The 25276-nt window shown below is 42.8% G+C and overlaps 1 protein-coding gene across 1 annotated transcript in view; it reads left to right on the top strand.

Annotated features, from left to right (window-relative positions):
* The window catches only part of fam53b (family with sequence similarity 53 member B), a 130059-nt gene extending 107946 nt beyond the window's left edge, over nucleotides 1-22113 (top strand). Inside the window, exon 5 of the mRNA XM_085994627.1 lies at nucleotides 19557-22113. Within this exon, the coding sequence (XP_085850753.1) occupies nucleotides 19557-19922 (366 nt within the window). The 3' untranslated portion in view covers nucleotides 19923-22113. The remainder of the gene's footprint in view (nucleotides 1-19556) is intronic.
* The last annotated feature ends 3163 nt before the right edge of the window (nucleotides 22114-25276 follow it).

Raw genomic sequence — 25276 nt, 5'->3', positions numbered from 1 at the left:
GCGGGCCGGGGACTCGGCCTTTCCCCCCCTTGGCCTGGTCCCGGGGCTCAGCTCAGTGTCCGGGCCTGAGGCGCTAGGGAGGGAGAGGGGAGGCAGGGAGAGGGGAGGGAGGGACAGAGAGGAAAGCAGGGAGAGACAGGGGGAGGGAGGGAGGCAGGGGGAGACGGGAGCGAGGGAGGGAGAGACAAGGGCAGGGAGAGAGAGAGGGTGAGGGAGGGAAAGAGTGAGGGGGTGGGAGAGCTCACCTTCCTTCCTTCGCAGGGGTCCATCGGGCTGGGCCTGAGGTGCTCCTTCCCCCCCTCTCTCTCCAGCCTAATCCCGAACTAAATCCAGCAGTCTCTCTCTTTCTCTTCCCCCCCCGTCTCTCTCTCTTTTTCCCCGTCTCTCTCTTCTTCCCCCAGTCTCTCTCTCTCTCTCTCTTTCCCCGTCTCTCTCTTCTCCCCCCAGTCTCTCTCTCTCTCTTCCCCCCAGTCTCTCTCTCTCTCACTCCCCCGTCTCTCTCTCTCTCTTCCCCCCAGTCTCTCTCTCTCACTCCCCAGTCTCTCTCTCTCTCTTCCCCCAAGTCTCTCTCTCTCTCTCTCTTCACCGTCTCTCTCCCCCCCAGTCTCTCTCTTCTCCCCCCCAGTCTCTCTCTCTCTCTTTCCCCCCCCCCAGTCTCTCTCTCTCTCCCCCCCCCAGTCTCTCTCTCTCTTTTCCCCCCCCCCCAGTCTCTCTCTACTCCCCCCAGTCTCTCTCTCTCTCTATCTCTCTCTTCCAACAACAACATGCCCTCAAAAAACCCTCGGCACCGCCGGGCACTCCAGCTAGTTTAACATAGAAAGAAAGGTCCCACAGGGCACCACAGAGGTGTAATTAGACAAAAAAAATTAATAATAATAATAAAGATAATTGTTTTATAACTGTAGCCTATACCGTATTGTCCATAGTACAACTCGATTGTCACCATTTCTAATCCCATTGGGTTGATTTCAATAACGGCCCTGAATTTCCTGGGGCTTTGTGCCGCAGTAATTTCGCCAGAGGTTTCCGCTGCACTTCTGCCGGGCTTGTGGTGGCACAGCGGCGGACAGCCCGAGGAAATTCAGGCCCAATGTCTGGACTTGAGATAGCGTAAATGTCCCAAAGCTTCTGAACTACCCTGTAATTTATCGAGATAGTCAGGCTGCTAAAAATAGATTTAGGCTGAGTCTGCAGCATGTTCTGTATTCTCCTGCTAAACTATTACGGAAAATCAGACAATGGACAGAAGTAGTGTCAACATTGTTTCCTGCACACATTCAGAATTTCAGAGGGTCAGGACATCAAGCATCTTATTCAAACAGCTCCCATGTAGCTTATTATGAAGTGTCAATTGGCAGAATTCACACAAGGCTGTTTAACTCCATGGTTCCACATTAGGGGCCCTGGTCTTTCTGGCCTCTCCTTTCTTGCACATGCTGTAATAACTCCCTTTAGATTGTAATCTGTTTAAAAGAATCATGTTACTTGTTATAATCTGGGGCAGACAAAGTAGCCGATTGTGAGCAGTCGTACATGAGTGGAGTACGACTGCCCCCCTCCCCTCCTCCTCAGACGGAGCAATTGATGAACAAACTGGGATTCAGGACAGACTTTCCTTTGCAAGAAGCTGGCTTCTCTCAGAGTTAAATCTGAGCAAACGTGACGGTACGCACACTTCATTTCCAGAATTTGATTGCCTGATGGACTCATTAAAAAAATAATCTGTCTACTTATTCATTAGCTGGCACAGCCAGTTTTCTGAAATTAGTCTTGAAACTGAGAAGAGTCACTGGAAAATGCAGTTCTTATATTTCTTTAATGTGTTTATTTTTTTGCTAAGGGTCAAAGAAACCCAAGTGATTTTTAGTGCTGTAGATTACGGCAAAGAAAAGACCATTCTTAAAGTCAGCTGGTTTGGATAAGAAACACATTTTTTCCTTTTATTAATTTGTTTTCTACCCTCTGTGCGGTTTGTTAATGATTCATCTTGCTTCTTTGTGAGCTTTGTTTTGGAAATTGGCAAATATTCTAGCGTCTATTTTCTGCCTAGCTGAGAGTCCTGATAATGGCTCGTGGAAAAAAGATCTTCCAATCTAATCGTCGACAAGCCCAGTCTGGCACTAGTGCAAGCTGTACCTCGTTTTAGGTTCTAGATAACCTGTTTTCTTGGAAAATATTAAAAGCAGACTATTTCGAAAGCGCTTTCAGCGCTCTGTCAGGTTGTCATGCTGAGGCTATCATTGTAACACCAGTGGTCTGTCCTCACTAGGGAGTTGGTTCAAAATTAATCATTCATTATATCTACAGTACATGAGCAGCCCGAAGCTGGCCTTCACTGTGACTCTGCACCATGCGACAGATGTAATAAGCTTTTGTAGTATTACCACTCAGCCATATTAGAGCATCCTGGGTCATAAAGTCCCACATGCCTAAGGTTCTAAGCCTTGCATAATTAACCCCCCCCCCCCCCCCCACTCTCCCACCTCCCACCTCACAGCAGATCAGGGACAGGGATTAATTTACCTGCAACATAAAAAAATCAGCTCCCTCCAATGGTGGAGTGACTTTATGCAGTGAGTTGCACACAGGCCAGGAAGTTCCTAGGCTCCAATCCTTGCTCTGTGCTATATTAGCTGATCTTCGCCGGCAGGCAGTTGGGGGCACCTTTGTGCTACTGGTTGAGGAGAACAAAAATCAACTGGTGTTCTCGCTCCTGGTTGCTATCCCGTGACCTCTGGAAATATATGTGTGGGTGTACATCAAATGTGGCAAGGAGTGAACTCCCCTTTGCTTGAATAATCTGCTGCCGCTCACTGTCAAAGTTAACACGTGCAAAATGGCTGTTGAGCAATGTCTCGGTGAGTGATGGTGCCTGAGAATAGGGCAGGGAGAAAATTCACAAAACAAAAAAGCCAGAGATGTACTTTTCAAATAATGTACAGAAAGAGAGAGAGGGAGAGAGAGAGAGAGTGAGAGTGAAGCATTTTAATGATTTGACTGTGTTTTCCTCTCTGAGGACCTTGCCTTGCTGTGAAGTCTAAGACTTAGGAGGGTGGGTGAGCTGCCTCACCTACTCTCTTGTGTTATTCAACAAGTTACAAAGAAAGAATCCAATGCCTTTGACGGCATGTATTCATCTCCTGTTAAATATGTTTGCTTTATTTCCTGTGTTGATCATAGAACAAAAGTGCTGAAAGAGTTACAAGCTCATGTGTAGTTAGGCTTGATGGGTATTACTGAAATGACGGCAAGGTTTTGGCCAAAAGAAACACACTGGGTGGGAATTTAACTAAACTGCATTAGTGTTAGAACAGGGCTTCTCCTCTGAGGCTCAAGTCCCAGGATAAAAATCAACACAAGTTTCCAATTTACTTTTATAAGCAAATTCAAAAGCAGTGTAACTGAGCTATGTTTGTGTTAGGCCTCAGTAGTGTTCTCCTGCTGGTGGGAAAAGGTGCTGAAGGTTTTTCCCAGAATCACTTAGAGATCATTTATCTGATACATTTCTGATCTCTTGCTTATATAAAAAAAGACAATGAATTATGTCACCTGAGATGAGGTTAAATTGTTGTTGAATTATTGATTCAAAAAATTAAGTTTGCCTTTTCAATAGTCACTTGTTCGTGTGGGCAACCATTCTCATAATGTGATGTTATCAATTACATAGACAGATTATCTAACTTATTCCTAAAGAGTTGTACAGCTGTAGGTATAAGAAGGTCCAGCAGGGGACCAAGCTGCATCTGGGTCTGGTCTAATAGGAGTGTTCTTGGGTTATTAAATGTGGGAATATGGGTTGAGTTCATACTTTAATTAGGTGTTCACTGCAGTGACCCAATGCATTTTGTTGGGAGTTCTGTTGATTCTGCCTGGCATTGTCAATATTTCTGTGTTGGAATTGCTTTCTGTAATCTCTAGGTCTGATCTCTCTACACTTTCATTTGCTCTTTATATATTTTTTGCTCATCAAGATGAAGGATCTCACTGCTGAGCAAGGGAACACTTTTCCCACTTCGGATACCCATGAATCATTCCCCAGTCAGGTATAGCACAGCCAGATGTCGAGTAAAGCTCTCTCAATTCTGTCGTTACTGTTACTTGGTAAACATTTACAAAAGCAAGGCTCCATGTGCTTGACTGGTGCTGTGCTCCCACTATAGAGAACTAACTACATTTAGTGGGCTTAGATCAAATGTTCCAGTAAACATGCTGAAAATATTAAGCCATATATCTAACATCATTGCAAAATAATGACAACAGAGGATTTTTACATTTCTCTCTGGTTTGGAGCAGTCGCTTTTTTCAAATTAGTAATTGGTAACTAATTAAAAGATTGTTGGTGCTATTCGGTCAGTGTACCTGTAACTGAGTAACCTGCTGTGGATTTGATTAGTATTAGTGTCAGGAATGTCCTGGCTGTTGCACACTTGATAAACTTTCCTAGATAGTCTCTCCAATCCTGCGTTATAAAACACAGTGCAGAGTGGTGTGCTCTGTAAAGTGGATTCAACTGCATGGGCTGAAATTTGCAGCTGTCTCAGAGACTAAACTCCTCCTAACGCTTTCCCTTTGGTGGGACTCACACTCTGGAGTAGACCAAGAGACAAAAGTGGAAGAATAAATTTAACACTAATCTTCACTTGATGTTTGTTTTGTCCGTGTCTGCATTTTGAAAATGTTTTTTTTAAAGTATTTTGATCCAAATATATCTATTTCCTGTTTTTACTTGGGTGGTTTGAATATTTTGCATTGAAAAGCAACAAGGCTTCCAAAACCGCCTTCAACGAGAAAAGATTGCCAGCTATCTACAGATAGTTTTGACCAACCGGCATTAGACTTGCTATTCACAGTCTAAACATGTTGCATGAATTGAGACAGTTTATACATGTCGTTCTGAAATATAAGAATAGTGAAATGAATCAACATTTGTAGCACACACTGGTTTGGCTTGTGATTCTGGTAATCTAAAGCATCTTTTAGTTAGAGAATATAATTTAGCCACGAGAGGTTTTTCCAGGAGCCCTCTCCCTTCTCCGTCTCCTAAGGGTGCAAAGGGCTGGATACTGGAGCCTTTACACTGCACGTACCTGAGGGTGCAAAGGGCTGGATACCATGCACATATCCAGCCTTTACACCATACGTATCAGTTACTTTAAGCATTACTTGTACGCCAGATGATGAATTAGTTCCTCATGTTTTCTGTTGTGTTGTGTAAGTAGCTACTCCATTGCTCAGAAGCATTTGACCCAGAGTTTGTAATGTGGACAGGTGACAGCACATTGTGAAATTTTATGATTTTATTTGGTGTATACGTAAGTAATAACCTTTGTTTGCCTGGGTAGTTTAATGCACCTGTGTATTAAACAAAATGCAGATGTTGGCAATCTGAAACAGAAACAGAAAATGATGGAAATAAACATGCTGGTCAGTCAGTATCTGTAAAGAGAAAAGATAGGCTAATATTTTGGATGTGTAACCTTCTTTGATTTCCAGCTTTTTCTCATTTTGTTTCAAATTTCCAATAATTCTAGTTATTTTTTTCTATTTATATAAAGCAGCTGCAATGCAGATAAGATTAAAGCTGCAAGTTTCCTATTCTGTCGATAGACCGCGTGTTGCTTTCTCTCTCCTTTTATATCCCCAATCAATAAATGTTGGTTGTATTTCAAAGAGATACAATATCATACAAGTCAAACCAATACGTAGTGCAAATGCTACCATAGGTGATCCCTTCACAGTTCCTGCACTAAAGCACTATATAGCCCCAAAATTTCAGGGGTTGGAGAGGGTGGACAGCCTGATTTTTGCCTGGGGGGCAAGAATTTGGCATAATTCTGCTGTGATTTCACCCCATTTAGACTGTCCCTTTAAATTCTGGTAGAGAGGCCTGAGCCAAATCTTCTGCGTGCTACACCCCCGTTCCCCCCAACCAACGTCAAGTGAGTATGTCCAGAAGAGTTCCTGGGTTTCCCTAGGAAATTCTGTCCATTATACCCTCCATAAGTTTTGCCCAAAATTTCCTGAGAATCTCATCAGCACACGTTGGAACTTCAAGTCCCATGTAAAATGAGTGGAAATCAGAATAAACAATAGGGGCCTGAGGAAAGTGTGCAGAACTGACAGCATGTTCCTGCAAGTGTCTCTTACTGCATGAAAATTGAGGTTTGACGCCATCAAACTATCATTTAAGCACATTAGGCACAGAATGTTTAAGAAAATGCAATTGTGGATGTTTTCAATATATAAATGCAAATCAAAAATGAAGGAAATACATTTTTAGGTCTTAATGAGGAGAAATTTTTAAAAAATCACTGAAAAAATTGCCGTAAAACACCAGAAATATGATTTGGCTCCTGTTGGGCCTTACAGACCTGGCGTAACTTCAGGAAATGTGTATGAGCTGCACTTCCATGTTGGCGGAGCTATGTTAATGAGCGGTAGAGGGATTCGGCAGAGGTTTCACTGAATTGCCACCGTCACTTATGCCCGAATTTCCTCTCTTTGGTCTTTTGCACTGAAAATCGGTATCGCACCGTGATTATGCCATTTTTACTGGTGCAAATTTACAGGAAATTCCAGGCCAAGTCTGCACAAGGTCATTACATACCTGGTTTGAATTTTGTTTTGTGTCCACTCTTGACTGATTTTCTGATACGGTGAGGTACCTCTGCAAAGGTGAGCAATTGGAAATTCTGCCCTATTGTTTCATGTCTGACAAAGTTTAGGAATAGGCCACCTGCCAATGGAGGGTAGGTGTCCAGCTCCAAAATTCCCTGTCATTTTCACTAGGAGATGCATGAGAGTAAGCATGAATTCATGCCCACAAGCGTTCCTTTGTTCATCTCCTTTGTGTATATCAATGGGGGACAACTGTAAGTTTAATTTCATGATTCAGTATGATTAGAAAATGTACACCTCTGTAAAATGTCCTTTAGGGAAGGAAATCTGCCGTCGTTACCTGATCTGGCCTCTGTGACTCCAGACCCACAGCAATGTGGTTGACTCTTAACTGCCCTCTGAAATGGCTGAGCAAGCCACTCAGTTGTACCAAACCGCTACAAGGAAGCATCACGATGGGAGAGTACCTTCAGCACACGGACTGCAGCAGTTCAAGAAGGCAGCACCACCTTCGCGAGGGCAATTAGGGATGGGCAATAAATGCTGGCCTTGCCAGCAACGCCTACATCCCATGAACGAATAAAAAAAAAAAACTCCCTTACCCTAGATAGTCTGAACGCTTTTGATTGTAATAGAGTTACAAGATTGTTTTAGAAGAAAGTCTTTGGTCTCATTTTTCCAGAATACCAGCTCCACCTGCTTTCCATTACCACATCTAGCTCTATCTTAAATGAGTCCATTGTGCTGACCTCAACCACACTCCCTGGGAACCTGTTCCAGCTGTTGATCACCTGTGCAAAGAAATACTTGCTGGTAGCTGTCCTTAACTTGGGCAATAACTGCTGGCCTTGCCAGCGGCACCCACATCCTGTGAATGAATGAATGAATACATTTTTAAAAACTTGCTCTTCAAATCATGAGCCTGTGCCCTTTTGTCGCGCTGTCCTGATGTAGCTGAAAGTATTGCTCGTGGTATACGTCATCATATACCTTTCTCTGAGACATCATTTTTGAATGCCGTAAAGGTATTTTTCCCTTTTATTTTACTACGTTGCATTATCCTTTTGTGCAGCTTAACTTAATTTTAACTGTTTAAAAAAACACCTGATTTTTAACAACGTTTTTGGGTAAATTTTCATCTTCACTGCCTGGGCAGTAATCTGGCGAGTGCATTGCCCTCCTATTGTAGAACTCTCCCAATTTACATTTCAATGATTTCTCTGCAACAATATGAGTTGGGCAATATTCTTTGGTTCTCTGCATATGTTTGTTTCTGCTGCTAAATATAGCCACGATATAGACAGTATAGAAAGATCTGTGTGGTTGGAGATGTAGTTATTTTCAGCTCACTGTGCATGGCTGACTCTACATTTAATTATTTGAAATGGGGTAAAATGCTGATCAAATTGACATTGTTAAGCTGTGAGCTCCCAGCACTTCTGGTAATTATGGTGTCAGAAAAATGAAGGGAAAATGGTCCAATTCCACAGATATGGAGTGTGTTTTGCATATGTTGGTGCTTTTGGCTGAGCGTTTCTTGTTCATAATACACCCCAGTTAATTAGCGCAGATGTTGTATGAAAAATAAATTGAATTATTCGAAGGTTGACCAAGTTAAAGTTATGATAACACTATTCCCAGGGATTTTATAGGCAAGGCTAAACATAATGGGCTGTAACTTGCGGCCCCTACGGGTGCATATGAAGTGCGCACACGCCCATAACGGCTGCGCAAGTTCTGGGTTGAGGCATGCGAAGCACCCCCGGGAAAAGGGCCTCCGCGGGCGGAGTATTTGCCCAACTTCTGCCCAGCGAATGCCCGTGAAACCCGTAAGGCATAAGGTCTGCTTTTACCAGCATATGACATTTAAAGAACAGAAAAAGAATGTTTTTTTCAATAAACCTGCCATCCTTACCCGGTCTGGCCTATATGTGACTCCAGACCCATAGCAATGTGGTTGACTCTTAACTGCCCCCTGAAATGACCTAGCAAGCCACTCAGTTGTATTCAGAGAAGGTGGCTCACCACCACCTTTTTGAGGGCGAGTAGGGATGGGCAATAAATGCTGGCCTTGCCGGCGACGCCCACATAATAAAAAGAATAATTTAGCAGGGAACCGTGAAGGCACGCACACATCATAGCACTCTGTAGTACACAGTGATCAACCATGCATAATAGTTGTGAAATTTCTAACTTGCATCTTGGCCAGAGAAGACATCCTCCCCCATCCAAAGAAAACCACAACAGGTGCCAAGTTCATCACCGGGCCAGCGAACTATGCTTCCTGTAGTGTGCTGCCAAATAAGGAGATTATTAGGAGGGGTAACCAAAAGATTGGTCAAAGAGGTGGGTTTAACAGAGGGTCTTAAAGTAAGAGATAGAGGCAGAGGGGTTTATGGAGGGAATTCTAGATTATTCAGCTGCCAATGGTGAGACAAAGCTGGGGGTAGAGGGGGGGGAGGAGGGACTGAACAAGAGGCTGCAGTCAGAGGAACAGAAATTTTGAGTTGTAGGGCTATAGTGCTGGAAGTTGCAGAGATAGGCCATGGAGAGATGCTGAGCTGAGAATTTTAAATTTTGAGGCATTGGGATCCAATGAAGATCATCAAGGGGTGATGGGCAAGCAAATCTTGGTATGTGATAAGATATGAGCAGCAGAGTTTTGGATGAACTGAAGTTTATGGAGGATGAGAGGCTTACCAAGAGAGTATTGAAGTAATTGAGTTTGGAGGTCAGAAATGTACGGATAAAGGTCTTAGCAGCGGATGGGCTAAGGTAGAGATAGAGGTGGATGATGGTGGAAGTAGCCAATTTTTGTGATGGAGAGGATGTAGTCAGATCAGGGTCAAATTGGATGCTGAGGTTATGAACAATCTGGTTCAGTCTGACAATAGTTGGGGAGGGGGGTGGAGTTGGTAGCGAGGGTTAAAGATGATAGCCTCAGTTTTCCCAATGTTTAGCTAGAGAAAATTGTGGCTCAACCGAAACTGGATGTCAGACAATCAATCTGATAGCACAATGACAGTGAAGTGAGCAAGAGAGATAAAGCTGGTTGTCATCCTCATACATATAGAAGCTGATTGCATGTTTGAGGATGATGTCACCAAGGGGCAGCATGTAGATGAGGAAGGAGAGGGTCAAGGATAGATCCTAGGGTGACCCTGGAGTTAGTGTGTGGGTGGGTGGGCAGACAACCATTGCTGGAGATGCTCTGGCTATAACTGGATAGATAAGAGTGGAACCAAGCGAGGGCAACAGAGGAGAGGCATTGGAGGAAGATGGAGTAGTCGACTGTATCGAAGGCTGCCGAGATGTCTATGAGGACAGGGGGTGGGAATAATGTCCACCGTCACATTCACACAGATGGGGGAATTTTAACCCTAAAAAATGGGTGGGTTGGGGTCGGGTGGGAGGTTAGTGTTAAAAATGTGAATCCCAACCCCAGCCTGCCATATTAATGGAGGCGGGACGGGGGTAGGCAGCCAACCCACTCCTAGGAAGCGGGTCGGCACTTTAAATATAATGAGGTTGGAAGCCTTGGATTTAACCTGCTGTGTTTAACTGTGGCCGGTCTCGGGATTCCTGGTAGCTGCAGCAAGGCGAGGACAGCCTCGGGGAGAATTTTTGTGGGCACTCCTGCTCCTCCCAGCCCCCCCAAGCTCCCCCACCATCAGTGCCCCCCTCCCCGGGATCGGATCCCCCCCCCCGGGGTCGGGGCTCACGCCTACCTGAGGCTGCAGCCTCTTCTCCAGGGTTCCCCGTCCGACTGGAAGCCAAGCCTGTCAGTCAGGCTGGCTTCTGGGCGTGGAACCTGCCCATGACGTCACACACGTGCTGTGGAGTTAAACTCAACAACGTGCGGGGTAAGCCGGACTTCCGGGTTTCCCGCGATCTACCGACATCCCCGATCCCGGTGGGTCTAAACGTCAAAATTCCAGCCAGAATGCCATTCGTGAATTTCTGTATTTCTGTCCTATTGGAGAAGTGGAAGTCTGATTAGAGGGATTCAAACAGAGAGTTGCGGGAAAGATGGGCACAGATTTGGGAGCCGATAACTTTTTTAAGGATATTGGAGAAGAAAGCGAGGTTGGAGGTGTGGTGGTAGTTTACAGGGGTTGAGGGTGGGATTTTTGAGGAGGTTCTGAAAGTAAATAAACTTGCAACTGTCGGAAATCTGAATTTAAAAAAAAAAAAAATCTGGAAATACACAGCAAAATAGTAAAAGAAAAGACAGGTTAGCATTTTTCGTGTACACCCTTCATCAGAACTTTATTTTCAGTGACTTTTATTTGTGTGCAAGCGTGAGTGTGAGGATCGGTTGAAATATGCCACGCTTGGAACGTGTAACTGATCCAAGATCAGAGTACTTGTGATCTTGTAGAACCTATAAAGAGACATTATTACCTGGTGATGTATTGCACCAAAAAGTGAGAGCAACAAATGATGTGATTGGTGTTGGAAATTAAGGTGCCCATTATACATTTTCATTGACTTCAATTGTATCTTGGTTGCACCTGTGGCTACATATTTTAAAAGTCTAAATCAAAGCTAACCTGAAGCTAATTGCGTCTGCTGCAGCACAAGCTTGTCTCAGCATCTAACATGGTGGACTCTCCGTGGAAGCGGTTCATGTGCCTGCTAGCTCCCCAGTGTGACAACATCCCTTTAATTCAAAGCATTTTTTCCTGCTATAAAATCACAAAAGTGCAATGTGCCTGGGTTTGAAATGTTATGCTCTTTCTAAATTGATTGCACTAATGACTTTTTTCACAGTCAGGCTTCGACCTCAGCCCAAGGACTGTGTAACTGTGACTACTCGGCAAATACCAAAGACATGAAATTATCATCAATCCGCCTGAATCTTGCAGCTTTGAAAAGAGCAAAGTATTAAATTCCTTTTCTGTTTGTCAGTGTGGGATGCACAAATAGTCTGTTTATTTTCAGCATGTTGGCAGGAAAGCGAAAGGAGATGTTGGGGACTAAATGCATTGTGAATCCTACAGTGATGACAATTATGTTGACAGGCTACTTACTTTGGGGAATAAATAGAGAAGAATAGAATTAATTGTACGTCAGGAGAAATCAACTGCCCAATTTCCAATACTGGTCCTTCCAGCCAGCAGAACCAGTCTGTAATTCACATGTTGACGAGCCCAGTAATACCTCATTCTATAGGTCTAAAATAAACAGTGAGGTTGTTGCTGGCTACATCTCCATTAAGATTAATATGTTAATAAATTCATGCTGTTCTGACATATTTGTGGTGTTTTGCAATGCAAGGGTTCTGAATCAGTCTAGATTATTGTGTGATTACAAATAGTCAAGCCAAGCAAATCAGAACATGGCTAGCTAACAAACAGTAAGTTGAACTGTGGTGTTCTATGGCACAGTTTAACATTGTGCTGTATCTGGGTGTGGGCGAGGGGTGAGGTTTCAGTGGGAGATCTGATCATGTACCGCTATTAGAATTAACTTGGGACAAATCTCGTCTTTCAAAATGCTAGTGCTGGAGAGATGAAGAGCCAGACGGTTTTAGTCTGTTTTCGAGCCCTGGTGAGAGCAGCATGTACAGTATTTGAAAGTACGGCTGAGGTGAAAGTGACAGCTGTTCTGTGAGTCATGCCCAGAGGTTTCACCTCCTACTGTGCTTTCGTCAATGGTGAGGCACTGTCTTGAATATTTAAAATTTATATTTAAAGTCAAGTCAAATTACGGTTTAGTAAGTAGACTGTGAAGTATTGAACCTTATGAAATAGAACATCCCAGACTTGATCTACAACCTGTGTTGAATTAGCTGATTTTGGCATTTGGGATCCTACAATTGACCTCCGTTCACCTGGCCCAGCAAGGGGGGGGAATATTCAGACAGATTAGTGATTCCTGTTGTGAAAATCTGCAATAGGGACGCATCTTGGTGTAAGTGCTGAGATGTGCCCACTGGGAGTCTCCGCTGCTGACCCTGGTGGACTTTCTGGGGCATGGGGACAATTCCCTACTTGGCTGCCAATAGGGGGTGTCCATGCCACTGGGGTGCATGTAGATTGCCTGCTTACCAGAGGCAGGAAGGTCTAGCTGAAGAGTGCCAGATTTTTGGGGGAGTGTAGTTTGTTGTTAACATAGGGAGATCCTGCCCTTGGCTCCTCTGCCCTCTTTTTTGCCATTTTTGGGACAGGTGCTGGAAAAAGTTCCTGCCCTTCAGGTGGACTGCTGCTGAAGTTACGGTGGGAGTACGCCAGAAAGGCCAGAGATTTTCGGGTCCAATATATTGGGTGTGCTTGACTGTGATGTCTTCTATGGTGGAATACCTTGTTGATATTGTTTAGGCTTGCAAAATAAAGAATGCCTACTTGGGCAAGGTACTGAAGACTATTGATGTATCTATGGTAGAACCTTACACTGCATCAGAGCGAGGAAGGGAGGGAAAAAACCTCTGGAAAAGCTATTTTTGTGAGTCTTACCTCAGTGTCCACCAGCTCCTCTGATACGAAATGAATTTAAAACTTGCGTGTGTTTGATATTTGACTTTTTAACCTTCAAACAAGTCTCCCCTGCTTCAGGATCCATGCGACCATTAGCTTGACCCTACGTTCATGTACAGAGTGTTATTGCTGCTCACAAGTGGCATGAGAATGCCAGGTGCCAAGTCAACACATCATTTCAGGATGGCCAAAAGCCAAACTGAAATAAAATTTTATTACACAAATATACTGCCTTGCCTGCAGGCATCCTCTTATACTTTATGTCTTAGCCTGCTTGCTGGAAAGGTAGTATAGTTGTATAATAAAACTATATTTCTGCTCTGTCTACATTATTTTCAAAGATCACCTAGCTTTAAACTGAGCGTGGGATTAAAAAAAATAACGTATGAAACACAGCTGGGTGTGAAATTCATTTTTACCTGAGAAACTTGTTTACACTTGGACCCTCATAAATATGTGTTTTTTTTTTAGAGACCCTTCTGTGTAATATTCCTTAAAAGGGGGTGAGGTATGCAAGGGACGAGTACTTTGAATGATAATTCTGGATGAGTCCCAGGTATTTACAGACAGAAAGGGGGAAAAATTCAGTATCGCCCCATTTGGGGCACCATTAGCGGCCGTGTGCAAAGTTTAGCGCCTGGTGCTAATTATCGCCTTCGACGGCAAACTTGGCTTTTATCGCCCCTGGAGGTGATTGGAGCACTAAATCAGGCGCTTCACACTTGTCTTAAGGTGCAAAGGCCGAGGAGCAAGGCGCTACCTCAGAGAGCTGGCGAAGCTCGTGATGTCAGTCAGCAATGGAACACAGACACACTGGCTCCGGCCAGTTCTTAAAGGGGAGTTCTGACGAAAGGTCATCGACCTGAAACGTTAACTCTGTTTCTCTCTTCACAGATGCTGCTTGACCTGCTGAGTTTCTCCAGCATTTTCTGTTTTTATCTTAAAGGGGACGGTTGATTTTGCACTCCATCCACATCCTGCTCATTGCAGCCTTGAATCTCGGCCTGGAGAGACCCAGGGAAAGAGCTCAGAGTGCAGCCCCCACAGTCTCTTCTAAATAGATACAAGGAAGGGCAAATCAAAATGAACCTGCAAAGTGCTGCTCAGTATGCAAAACTCCTTCACACTGTGTTGAACCTGTCCAGAAGTCTCTCTCTCTCTCAGAATGCGTGGTGCAAAAATGTCACCAACAAAAAAAAGGCAGGAAGCGGTCGCCTTTAAATAGCACTCCCCCAGTCCCTTCCTGACTGCAAAACGCTCCCCTCAACCTGTCGTTGCTAGCAGCAGGCGGTAAGGCAGGGGGCACCACTCAATATCCGGTCCGGGGTGCTACCGGGGCATTGCGCACTCGACTGACGTCATGATCTGCCGGCGCAGGAGATCGTGGCAGTAGTGTTTAGCGCCGCCGCAAAATGTCTAGTTAATTTCGCGAGCGGCGCAAACATCGCCGTGCCCGGGCGCTAGTTGCTTTGCGCCCTCTTAAGGCACTAACGGGAGGCGCAAACAACTGAATTTTCCCCCCAAAGAAAAGCCATGAATAACAGGACTAGACACACTAGATGCAGGAAGGATGTTCCCGATGGCGGGGGAGTCCAGAACCAGGGGTCACAGTCTAAGGATAAGGGGTAAGCCATTTAGGACAGAGATGAGGAGGAATTTCTTCACCCAGAGAGTGGTGAACCTGTGGAATTCTCTACCACACAAGGCAGTTGAGGCCAATTTATTAAATATATTCAAGAAGGAGTTAGATATATTTCTTAAGGCTAAAGGGATCAAGGGATATGGGGAGAAAGCAGGGACAGGGTACTGAGTTTGGATGATCAGCCATGATCTCATTAAATGGCGGAACAGGCTCGAGGGGCCGAATGGCCTACTCCTGCTCCTATCTTCTATGTTTATGTTTAATGCTAGTAATCGGACTTAAAACAGAAAATTCTGAAGCTCTATTCTGGCAAAGGATCCTGTCCAAAACATTTTGTTTTCAGATGCTGCTGACCTGCTGTGCATTCTCAACATTTCCTGTTTTCATTCTGTATATTTAGAGTCTGTGTGGTGTTTAAAATTCAGATTTTTAAGTACTCCTCCACAGATCCCTGGAGGCTATCCATCTGCTGTGATAATATTTTAACTTCATTCCCGTTCAGTGTATTTAGCAAAACCTGTGAGTGACCAAGTTAAAAAGGAGAGTTACTCATTTGTTCCAGAGGGTACGTTTTCAAATAGGGCCCTGACAGTGGTTAGAATTCTTCCATTTGTTGACTTAACTAGCATGTTAGTTCTGTTGCTGCATTTCAACAAAGAGCACTTTCTGCGATGATAGCATCACTTTCTTTTGGTCATCTGACACTGATGTTCCAAAGTTAGGACAAGGAGTGTATCAATATTTGCAAGTGGTCTCTCACAGAAAAGTCTGAAACCATTGTTGTGGAACAGTGCGGATAAAAAATGAGAGCAACACTCTGTTACTAATAATTATTTTCTAGATTTGAGTACTGGGCCCATTTGAAGACTGAGTTTAATTTAAAAAAAACTTTGGGACATTAAAATGGCCTTGTTGAGCCTGGAGTCTACATAATGTAAAAGTCAGGTTTTAGACAGTAACTCTTGCTCAGGATTCATTTAAATGCTGAACTGAGGGCCACTTGGCTTTAGAAGAAGTCTGGTGGGAACAAGAAGTGAGGGTGTACGGTTAACAGTGGAGTTTGTTTTCCTGCCTGTTACTGCTCCCATGTTCTGCTCGCTATACAAAGCAAGGTCCCGTCAGGTGGGCGGCAAGAGCCAACCAAGCTAATCCCAATTCCTCAGTGACAGTTACATAGAATTTACAGCACAGAAACAGGCCATTCGGTCCAACTGGTCTATGCCGGTGTTTATGCTCCACATGAGCTTACTTCATCTCACCTTATCTGCATAATCCTTCTATTCCTTTCTCCCTCACCAAATGCTGTTTTTGTTTAGAAATATTTTGACACCTCTGTTGCCAGAGGGGTGTGTGGGAGTTTATAATGTAGATACTCCAGGAGAATTTATTGCACATTAAAACTAACAGATTCTGAAACAATCTTAATGCTAATTGGAAATTTGAAGAAAATTTGTATATTGCTCTGTTCCATTCTATGCAGTAGAATAATGCGAATTAATGTTTCACCGGTTTTGATTTTAAAACAAGATTACTGTCACTAAGCTTACCTTTGCCAAGAACAAACTGTACCAGCTCTCGGAATGAAGTACTTTTGCAAGAACATGTATTTCATCAAAAAAAGTCATGTCGAACTATGTAAACACAGTCTGTTAAACATTTTATTTGGAACTCTACCTTTCCGAACTTCACAGTGATGTGAACAAACAATAAAAATGTGGTCCTCATTTGCATTGCTGTGAAAGAAAGCTGACCCTGTATTCTCCAGTGTAGCATCAAAAATTACCTTAAAACATTCATTCTCTCTCCACATCCTCTCTTTGTATTTTGCTCTTTCCCATCGCTTTCTCTTTCTCCTCTTCCTTTTGCTTTCTCTGTTTCTCTCCTGGCTAGCCTCCCACATTCCACCCTACGTAAACTTGAGGTCATCCAAAACTCGGCTGCCCGTGTCCTAACTCGCACCAAGTCCCGTTCACCCATCTCCCCCGTGCTCGCTGACCTACATTGGCTCCCGGTTAAGCAGCGCCTCGATTTCAAAATTCTCATCTTTGTTTTCAAATCCCTCCATGGCCTCGCCCCTCCCTATCTCTGTAATCTCCTTCAGCCCCACAACCCCCCGAGATATCTGTGCTCCTCTAATTCTGCCCTCTTGAACATCCCTGATTATAATCGCTCCACCATTGGTGGCCGTGCCTTCTGTTGCAAAGACCCTAAGCTCTGGAATTCCCTGCCTAAACCTCTCCGTCTCTCTACCTCTCTTTCCTCCTTTAAGACGCTCCTTAAAACCTACCTCTTTGACCAAACTTTTGGTCACCTGCCCTAATTTATCCTTAATAACAACAGAAAGTGCTGGAAACACTCAGCAGGTCAGGCAGCATCAAGGAGAGGAAAAACAGAGTCAACGTTTCGGGTCAAACCCTTCGTCAGAATTGGAAAAGGTTAGGGAGGAGAGATTTTTAAGCTGGGGCAGGGAGGAGGGGAGGAAAGAACAAAGGGAAGGTCTGTGATAGGATGGAAGGCAGGAGAGATTGAATGACAAAAGGGATGATCCTACTAATTTATCCTTGTGTGGCTCGGTGTCAAATTTTTTGTCTTACATTACTCCTGTGCAGCGCCATGGGGCGTTTTACTACATTAAAGGCGCTATATAAATACAAGTTGTTGTTGTTGTTGGTTGTTTCGCAGCCCAGTTGTCTGTGGGATTTCCTGCTGCCAATGTTTAGCTTTTTTCTTTTTCTTTCTTTTGGTGGAGATTCAGAGACAGCAGGAAAATGCTATGGAAGTGGGAACACGCAATACTTGATTAAAACTAGTTTTAATAGAGGGGAGAAAAGCAAAATACTGCAGATGCTGGAAATCTGAAATTTAAACAGAAAATGCTGGAAATTTTCAGCAGCTCAGGCAGCATCTGTGGAGCGAGAAACAGAGTTAATGGCTGGAATTTTGCCTACCTCGGCGGGTCGCGGATAGCATGGGAACATTTTTGACTTCATGCTCCCTCATCTGTCGGGAGCGCACACCTGAAATTCACTTGTGCGCGTTGCATGATGTTCCAACCATTGATTTATGTGGCTAGAAAACCTAGGGCAACGTGCACCCAAATTTCTCATCTGAGCTCAGCGGGAGAGACATACAAGATTCTGAAGGGGATTGACAGGGTAGATGCTGTGAGGTTGTTTCCCCTGGCTGGAGAGCCTCGAACTAGGGGGCACAGTCTCAGGATAAGGGGTCGGCCATTGAAGACCGAGATGAGGAGGAATTTCTTCACTCGGAGGGTTGTGAATCTCTGCCCCAGAGGGCTGTGGAAGCTGAGTCTTTGAGTATATTCAAGGCTGAGATAGATAGATTTTTGGACTCTAGGGGAATCAAGGGATATGGAGATCGGGCGGAAAAGTGGAGTTGAGGTCGATGATCAGCCATGATCTTATTGAATAGTGGAGCAGGTTCGAGGGGCCGTATGGCCTACTCCTCCTATTTCTTATGTTCTTATGTTTTTATGACTCTCCAGCAGAAGCTTGAAATTAGATAAGTCGAATTACCGACCTGAATTTGTACAACTTGTGTTCTGTAAGAATTTTTTAACTTTGGAGTATAACATATAATTTCCTGTTTTTTAAATCAACACAATTTCTGTTGTATCAACAAGAATTATTACATTTATTGTTGATTATTGTAATCGTGGAGAAATATCTGGGACAATAAACAGATGCCAAGTGGATCTTGCGCTAATATGATGCTCAAACAGTGAGTCAACCCAGCCACATAACACTAAGCATGAAGCAAGGGGATGTTGTGTCTGGTTGGGTCTTTGCATTTAGATACAGGATTAGCAATCTGATGTGGTTGTTTTGGAGGCAGTTCAGATGTGATTTAAGCTGTGATAAGGTCGCAAGGTCTGTGGAGGAGCCTGGGCCAGATTTTGGCGGTTCCGAAAATAGTAGAATGAGTAGAATTTTGGGTTAACGACTAATGTTAATTCATCACAGCTGAAGCACGTATTTCATCCAACCAATCCTCCAATGATATTCTTACATTTGAAAGAAAAATATAAGAAACAAACAAAAATGGACATAATATTTATTGTTATAATTAACAAAACATCTTATTAACTTAGATTTGTTTTTAAGGTGTTAAATAAAATAGCTATTAATTAAAAAATATTTGCCCAATTATATTTTTAATGCTAAATGGCACATTGCAATGTAAAGTAAGTTCTGACATTGTAACTGAAGAAATAAGCAGGGTGGTTGTGATGACATTATGGGATGGGGTAGGCACCCAGCACAAGCCCTGTAGTAAATCCCAATTTCAATGTCAAGGTTTTGTTTAGTGGAGAAAATCAATACTTTAAACTGAAGCAATTCCTTATTGATCATGTACGTTTTAGTTTGCAGTGCAATACTTTTTATACTGTGGGCCAATAGGTACTATGCAGGACAGGTAACTGGTTCAATTTACATTTTATGGTGCTTCAAAATGCTGAATTCGGTCCCTACATAAGTCTTTACCTTTTGCACTCTGGCCAGAGCCTGGCATGAAGGAAAGAAGGTTTTGTTTGTGTCAATCCAGTTTTACCTTTTTTCCATCACCAAGGCGTTTTCTCCAGAATCTTACAGGTCCCTGGCAATTCTGCTTTTTGTGAGGGATTTTTTTGTGTTATACTAACTGGTATAACTTTTGTTTGGTGCTAATAACCCGTGATGGGAATAGAGACAAATATGTCATGACCTGCCTTTTGGTAAAACTGGGAGTTTACTGAACTCTCTTTGAATTTTGAGAGAATTGCCTTTTATCTGCTGTTTTGTGATTCCTCTTTATAGAATCTCAGGAATTTTCACAGCCCCAGCTCTGTGGGCACCACTGGGAATGACTGTTGCCAACGGGAACAGACCATCTCACCGAACTCAAACACAGCAAAGACATGGACGCCACACCTTTATGATTCTGCTCCCATGCCAGGCACAACACCTGCCTGTAGTCCAGAACCACAGCATCATGGAGACTCGGAAAAACCCTCTACCAGCAAAGGGGAAACCAGCAGGGAGGAAACAAAAGTGTTTGGAACTGTGAAGCAAAGCTGTCGAAGTGATGAGAATGATAAAGACTCATGGAGGAGTGGGGAAGCTGGACAGGATATTTTTCAGCTGGATGGTGAACTAGACATTGAGCAAATAGAAAACAACTAGGCTATCAGGTTCTAGGATACATGAGCAGAAGAAATCTATAAAATTCTGCACAGTTTGATGCATTTTTTTTAGTGTTTTTAACAGTGCTGCAAAGGCACGTTAAGTCAAACAACTTCACATCTAACATGTCTATACCTGAAAGTTGAATTTGCCAGATGAGAGTCAGGCAGTCATGAGTCTGTGGGGGCAAACACAAAGTGGATTGGAGGTAATTACTAGTTTTTAAACCTGCTCATTATACTAAAATTATAATTGTCCAAGGCATTGAGCTTAAAGCCATGCTCAAGAAAGTGGCCCCAGATCTTTACAGGTTTTTATACAAGCTTGATCACAATAGTTTTATATATACATAAGCTGTTTCAATGCAGTGTGAATGATTTAATAATTGACACCTCCCCACCCCCCAGTAAATGAATGTCTAACAGAGATGCCAACTTTCCAACCCAAAACTGTGATCTCAATGGATTGGAGCCACAAAGGCAATCTGTCACATGCTGCACACTTGCATTCTTTTTGTTTGATTTTTTTTTTCTTATACCTACCTACTTATTTTTTTTTTACTGCTTTAATGTTTAATTTGCTTCTTTCCCTTTTCTTCTTGCAACTAAACTTTGCTACTGTCTTTTCCTCTGACATGGCTAGCAAAACACTGCTGCCAATGTTTTTCAGCATGTTTGTACTACTGATGCTTGTACTCCATTCCTCCAGTTTTCAGTGAGTGAAAAAACAGGAGCAAAACATGGGTTTCCCTGTGTTATGTTCACATTTGTTTACACTGGGACTCAGTGGATCGTTCTTTCAGAGAGCAAACACAGGCGCAAGGAGCCGAATGGCCTCCTTCCATGCTGCAAAATTCTATGAGGAATATATACCCACTGGTATCTTTACAAGGCCTATTGACGGGCTCTTGGCCAAGTGATATTAGCAGCCTGACACGGGAGATGGTGACAGGTATGACAGACAAGGAGAGAAGGGAAATCGAGTATTAACATAATCAGTGTCATTCAAAAATATAAGAATACTGTCTTGGAACCACGAAATGGAGAGGAAGTTCATTAACTTCAGATAAAATATGCAGAAACTTATACAGGTTGAAAATTTAGTTCTAAAGGAAACTATCCAGGAATCCTGCCAAAATCAGGAGAGTTGGCATCTCTGGCTTTGGACACCACCAGATTTCCAGTTATCAGTGTGTGTGTCTACTGTAGACTCAGGGTGTCCATAAATGGACTTGTGATATGAACATTTAAAAAAACAACCCACTCAACGTTTAATTTATATTAAAAGTGTTCAATACAGGACAAACATGTTTTCTACTGCAAGGATTATTTTCTTCTACTTATATGTAACAAATTATCTACAACCTCATTCTTTGCAATAAGCTTAAACGTGAATTAGTTACACAGGGTGTTCAAAAGATAAAACCAGTGCTGCTGGTTTCAGATAGAACTTAAGAGGATGAATATTGTAAGTGAGGTGGGAATGAGGCAGGGTTTGGAAAGGTTGCACTTTTAAGTGTGACTTTCTTTGTTTAGGTATTGCAATTTCTGGAATATGAGGAATTCCAAGAAAAAAAGAGTCTGTAAAAGTATTGAGTATTTTAAACTTTTTTTTCCCAAATGTAGACCAAGCAATATTTATGCCTATACAGTACTACCTGCATGTGCTAGGGAAACTGACGGTAGCACAATGCATTGTTTAATGTTGAAGGCCTTGCAACTCATGAAATGCTGTCAAGTACGGGATGACTCAGAGATGAGCCACAAAGCTCACTGGCTAAATGCAGTATTTCCGACCATTAGTAGCAGCAATAACGCAGCACTGCGTAACCGGTTTGCCTTACTTCAAACGCTTACACAGTAAACGCTACAGTTGTATGTGGCAAGTCTGGACATTTTAACTCGATACTTAAGGAAACTTATGCTAGCAAATCTTGGTGCATATTCTGTATGAAAGACTGCTTACATGCAGTGAAAACATGGGCTACAGTTGCTGAAATGAATTGGAGAACACTACTGTATTTCAGAATATTTGTAATGCGGATCTTAGCTAGAAGCAAGGAAGTTTTTGAAGATGCAAGGCATGTTCTGAATCAGTAAACCTGATTGTTATGTCTTCAGAAAAACTGTATCACTTCCTGTTGTTTTACATAGGCTGTTCTCAACTTTCAATAAAAGTGAAGCAAAAAGCTTATTTTTTTCCTTCCTTATTTTACTGCTATTGTAGTCTGTTCACTATTGTGCATTTGCCATTCCCCCTCTCTCAAACTGAGAGGAAGGAGGTAGGGTCTTGGCCTCTCTTTGGGCAAGGCTATCCTCATCACCATAATTACTCACCAGGCTACTCGGTCTACCAGGGTGAGACTGGCTATATCAGTTATTTACATATCAATTCCCATGGGCTTGCAACTGCAGTAACTGCCCTATTGATGCCTGATACAACTGATGGTACCCAGCAAAGGGAACTAACTCGATCTCAGCCAAGATCTCACCAAGTGAGAAACTTCATAGGATTTACCTGAGAAACAAATTTCTTTGGATTTTTTTTTCAGGAAGCGGAATAACTCATGATGTTTTATTTCAATTTCAGAAAAGACAGACATCAAATTATGTCTTAGTGACTAATTAAAAAACCCCACAATCTGGTCATTTTAACCCTTTGATGGACCTGACAAGAGGTATAATCAGATGGTGCTCTGCTCACATCTAATGCCTTTGCCCCTCTTCAGAGCTATCAGACTTCATTTGATTATATTTTTCTACAACAATAAAACTCTGATACAACAATAAAACTCTGATAAGCAAGAGAGAATTTCCGTAGCCTTGAGGCTGGTTGGTTGTTTACCAGACTGGAATAATTGGGCAAGATTTATTCTTAAATTGCCAGTTGTGAAATTAGTGGTAGGGTGAGGGTGTCACCTCAAGTCTTGGGGTAAATGCACTAGTCTGAGTAAAGTGTAACTCTGAATATATCCACGAGTCGACTACAATGCCAACAACTTGGAAAATAACCAGCTTTCCATGCATCAGTTTTAATACAGTACATTGAATGCAAGTTAGGATCAGCCTTATCACCTGCTGGTGGTAGTTTAGCACCTATCAAAAAGGAGGGAACTGCACAACAGGCCAAGAGTTTCTGATGCTTCTCCACATACTCATACTAGGTGCCTACCGTTAGTATGTCAAAGTATAGTAAGTTGGAAAATTGGTGGTGGTCCATTTTCATAGCTAGAATTATTATCACTTGTTTTTTTGGGGGGAAAAAAGCATTTTCTCCCTGATCTATGCTCCTAAGCTATGGCACTCTCGCCTCTGAGTCAGAGGTTGTGTGTTCAAGTCCCACTCAAGAAACGTAAGCACAAAAATCTAGACTAACACTCCAGTGCAGTACTGAGGGAGTGATGTGCTGTTGGAGATGCCGTCTTTCGGATGGACGTAAAAGATCCCACGGCACTATTTTGAAGACGAGCAGGGGAGTTATTCCTGGTGTCCTGGCCAATATTTATCCCTCAAATAACATCACTAAAGCAGATTATCTGGTCATTGTCACATTGCTGTTTGTGGGAGCTTGCTGAGCACAAATTGGCTGCTGTGTTTCCTACATTACAACAGTGACTACACTTCAAAAGTACTTCATTGGCTGTAAAGCGCTTTGGGACATCCTGAGATCGTGAAAGGCGCTATATAAATGCAAGTTTTTCTTTCAAGACACACATCATAACAGCAGGAGGCAGGCCCTTTCTAGGATCTGTGATTGGGGGGGTGGGGGTTATATTTATTTTATAACCAAAAACAGGAGAAAGCCTGTTTTTTATAATTAACAATTCACTAATAAATGTTTCAACGATGCACGTTGCACAATTTTGTTACATTAATAATTAGAGAAAACAGGCATTCTCCTATGCATTTAGCTGAAATTTCTATGCTATATTAGTGGAAATATTAACCTATTTATTTTAAACAGGTTAAACCTCCGCTAAAATGAGAGAGCAATTTCGGCTAAATAAGTTGTGTGTTAGTCCACTAGCATCGCACTGTATTATATTGGGGCCTGTTAACCAAGTTCACGATTCAACTCAGCAATACATTGACTCACCTCCGCTAACAAACCCCTTCACCCTTTTCACCGCAGATAAAACATGCAGAAACTTAAAACAGGTTGAAAATTTTAGTTGTAAAGGAAACTGTCAGAACATTGGCTCAAACCCAAGGGAAACAAACCTGCAAGTTTCTTAATCAACTGATAACAGCACTGTGTACTGCTTGGCAGGACTCCTGTGGACTAAACAATGTTTTAAACCTGAAGAGGAAAGAATGCATTATTTTTTCTGTAGAATGGCTCACGGTAAGGCTGGTGAGTTTTGTTTGTGAGCGGAATCCCAGCATTAAAAATTCATTTCAGTTGAAGGTTTAACTGGTAAAAGAACCAACATCTGAGGGTGCTGTCAATTTAAAACAATCGTTGTGTAGGGGAAGCTCAAGGTTAGTTATGTCAGTTATGTTTGAGCCACGGGGGTTGGAGATAGGGCTGATTCTTTGACTTGTGCTTCCCTTGAAGGCAGCTCCTCTGGTGGGAGTCCAGGAATGCTGAATTTACCATCAAAGCACTGTCCATGATTATAATAATCTTAACTTAAAAGTTATAAAATAAAATCAACACTAAATTGATAAATCCATTTAAAACAAACTTAGTTTGCACTTGCTGAGGAATCAGACGATGCAGTGAAGAAAAATTGCAATTTATTCTACTCATGAGACTGGCCGTTGCAATTTATTCCTAATCTTGCCATTCATAAGTTACCAAATCTTTGTTCCTGATGTAATACAAGAGCTATCTGCCTGCTCATAGGAACAGGAGTAGGCCATTCAGCCCCTCGAGCCTGTCCCGCCATTCAATGAGATCATGGCTGATCTGTGACCATATCCCTTAATACCTTTGGTTAACAAAAATCTATCAATTTCAGATCTAAAATTAACAATTGATCCACCATCAATTGCTGTTTGCAGAACAGAGTTCCAAACTTCTCCCACCCTTTGTGTGTAGAAGTATTTCCTAACTTCATTTGTGAAAGGTCTGGCTCTAATTTTTAGACTATGCTCCCTAGTCCTAGAATCTCTAAGAATGCTCGGGAGCTCCGTCCAACTCAAGGTGACTAGTGCAGCTGAGGTCTACAGTCACAAAGCCACCGCCAAACCTAAAGCTGTGAGACCAAGTTAAAAGCATGTCGGTGAGAGAAGTTCAGTGAATTGTTATTGCTGCAATGGAAATCACTCACCACAGTCCTGCCAATACCGAAATGCAAAGTGTTTTCACTGCCAGGAGCAAGGCCATATTTCAACAGCTTGCAGAGCTAG

This window comes from Somniosus microcephalus, chromosome 8 (genome assembly GCF_052327205.1).
Source record: "Somniosus microcephalus isolate GS21.2 chromosome 8, FLI_Smic_1.0, whole genome shotgun sequence".
Classification (NCBI taxonomy): domain Eukaryota; kingdom Metazoa; phylum Chordata; class Chondrichthyes; order Squaliformes; family Somniosidae; genus Somniosus; species Somniosus microcephalus.
This window is presented reverse-complemented; position numbering and strand designations above follow the sequence as displayed.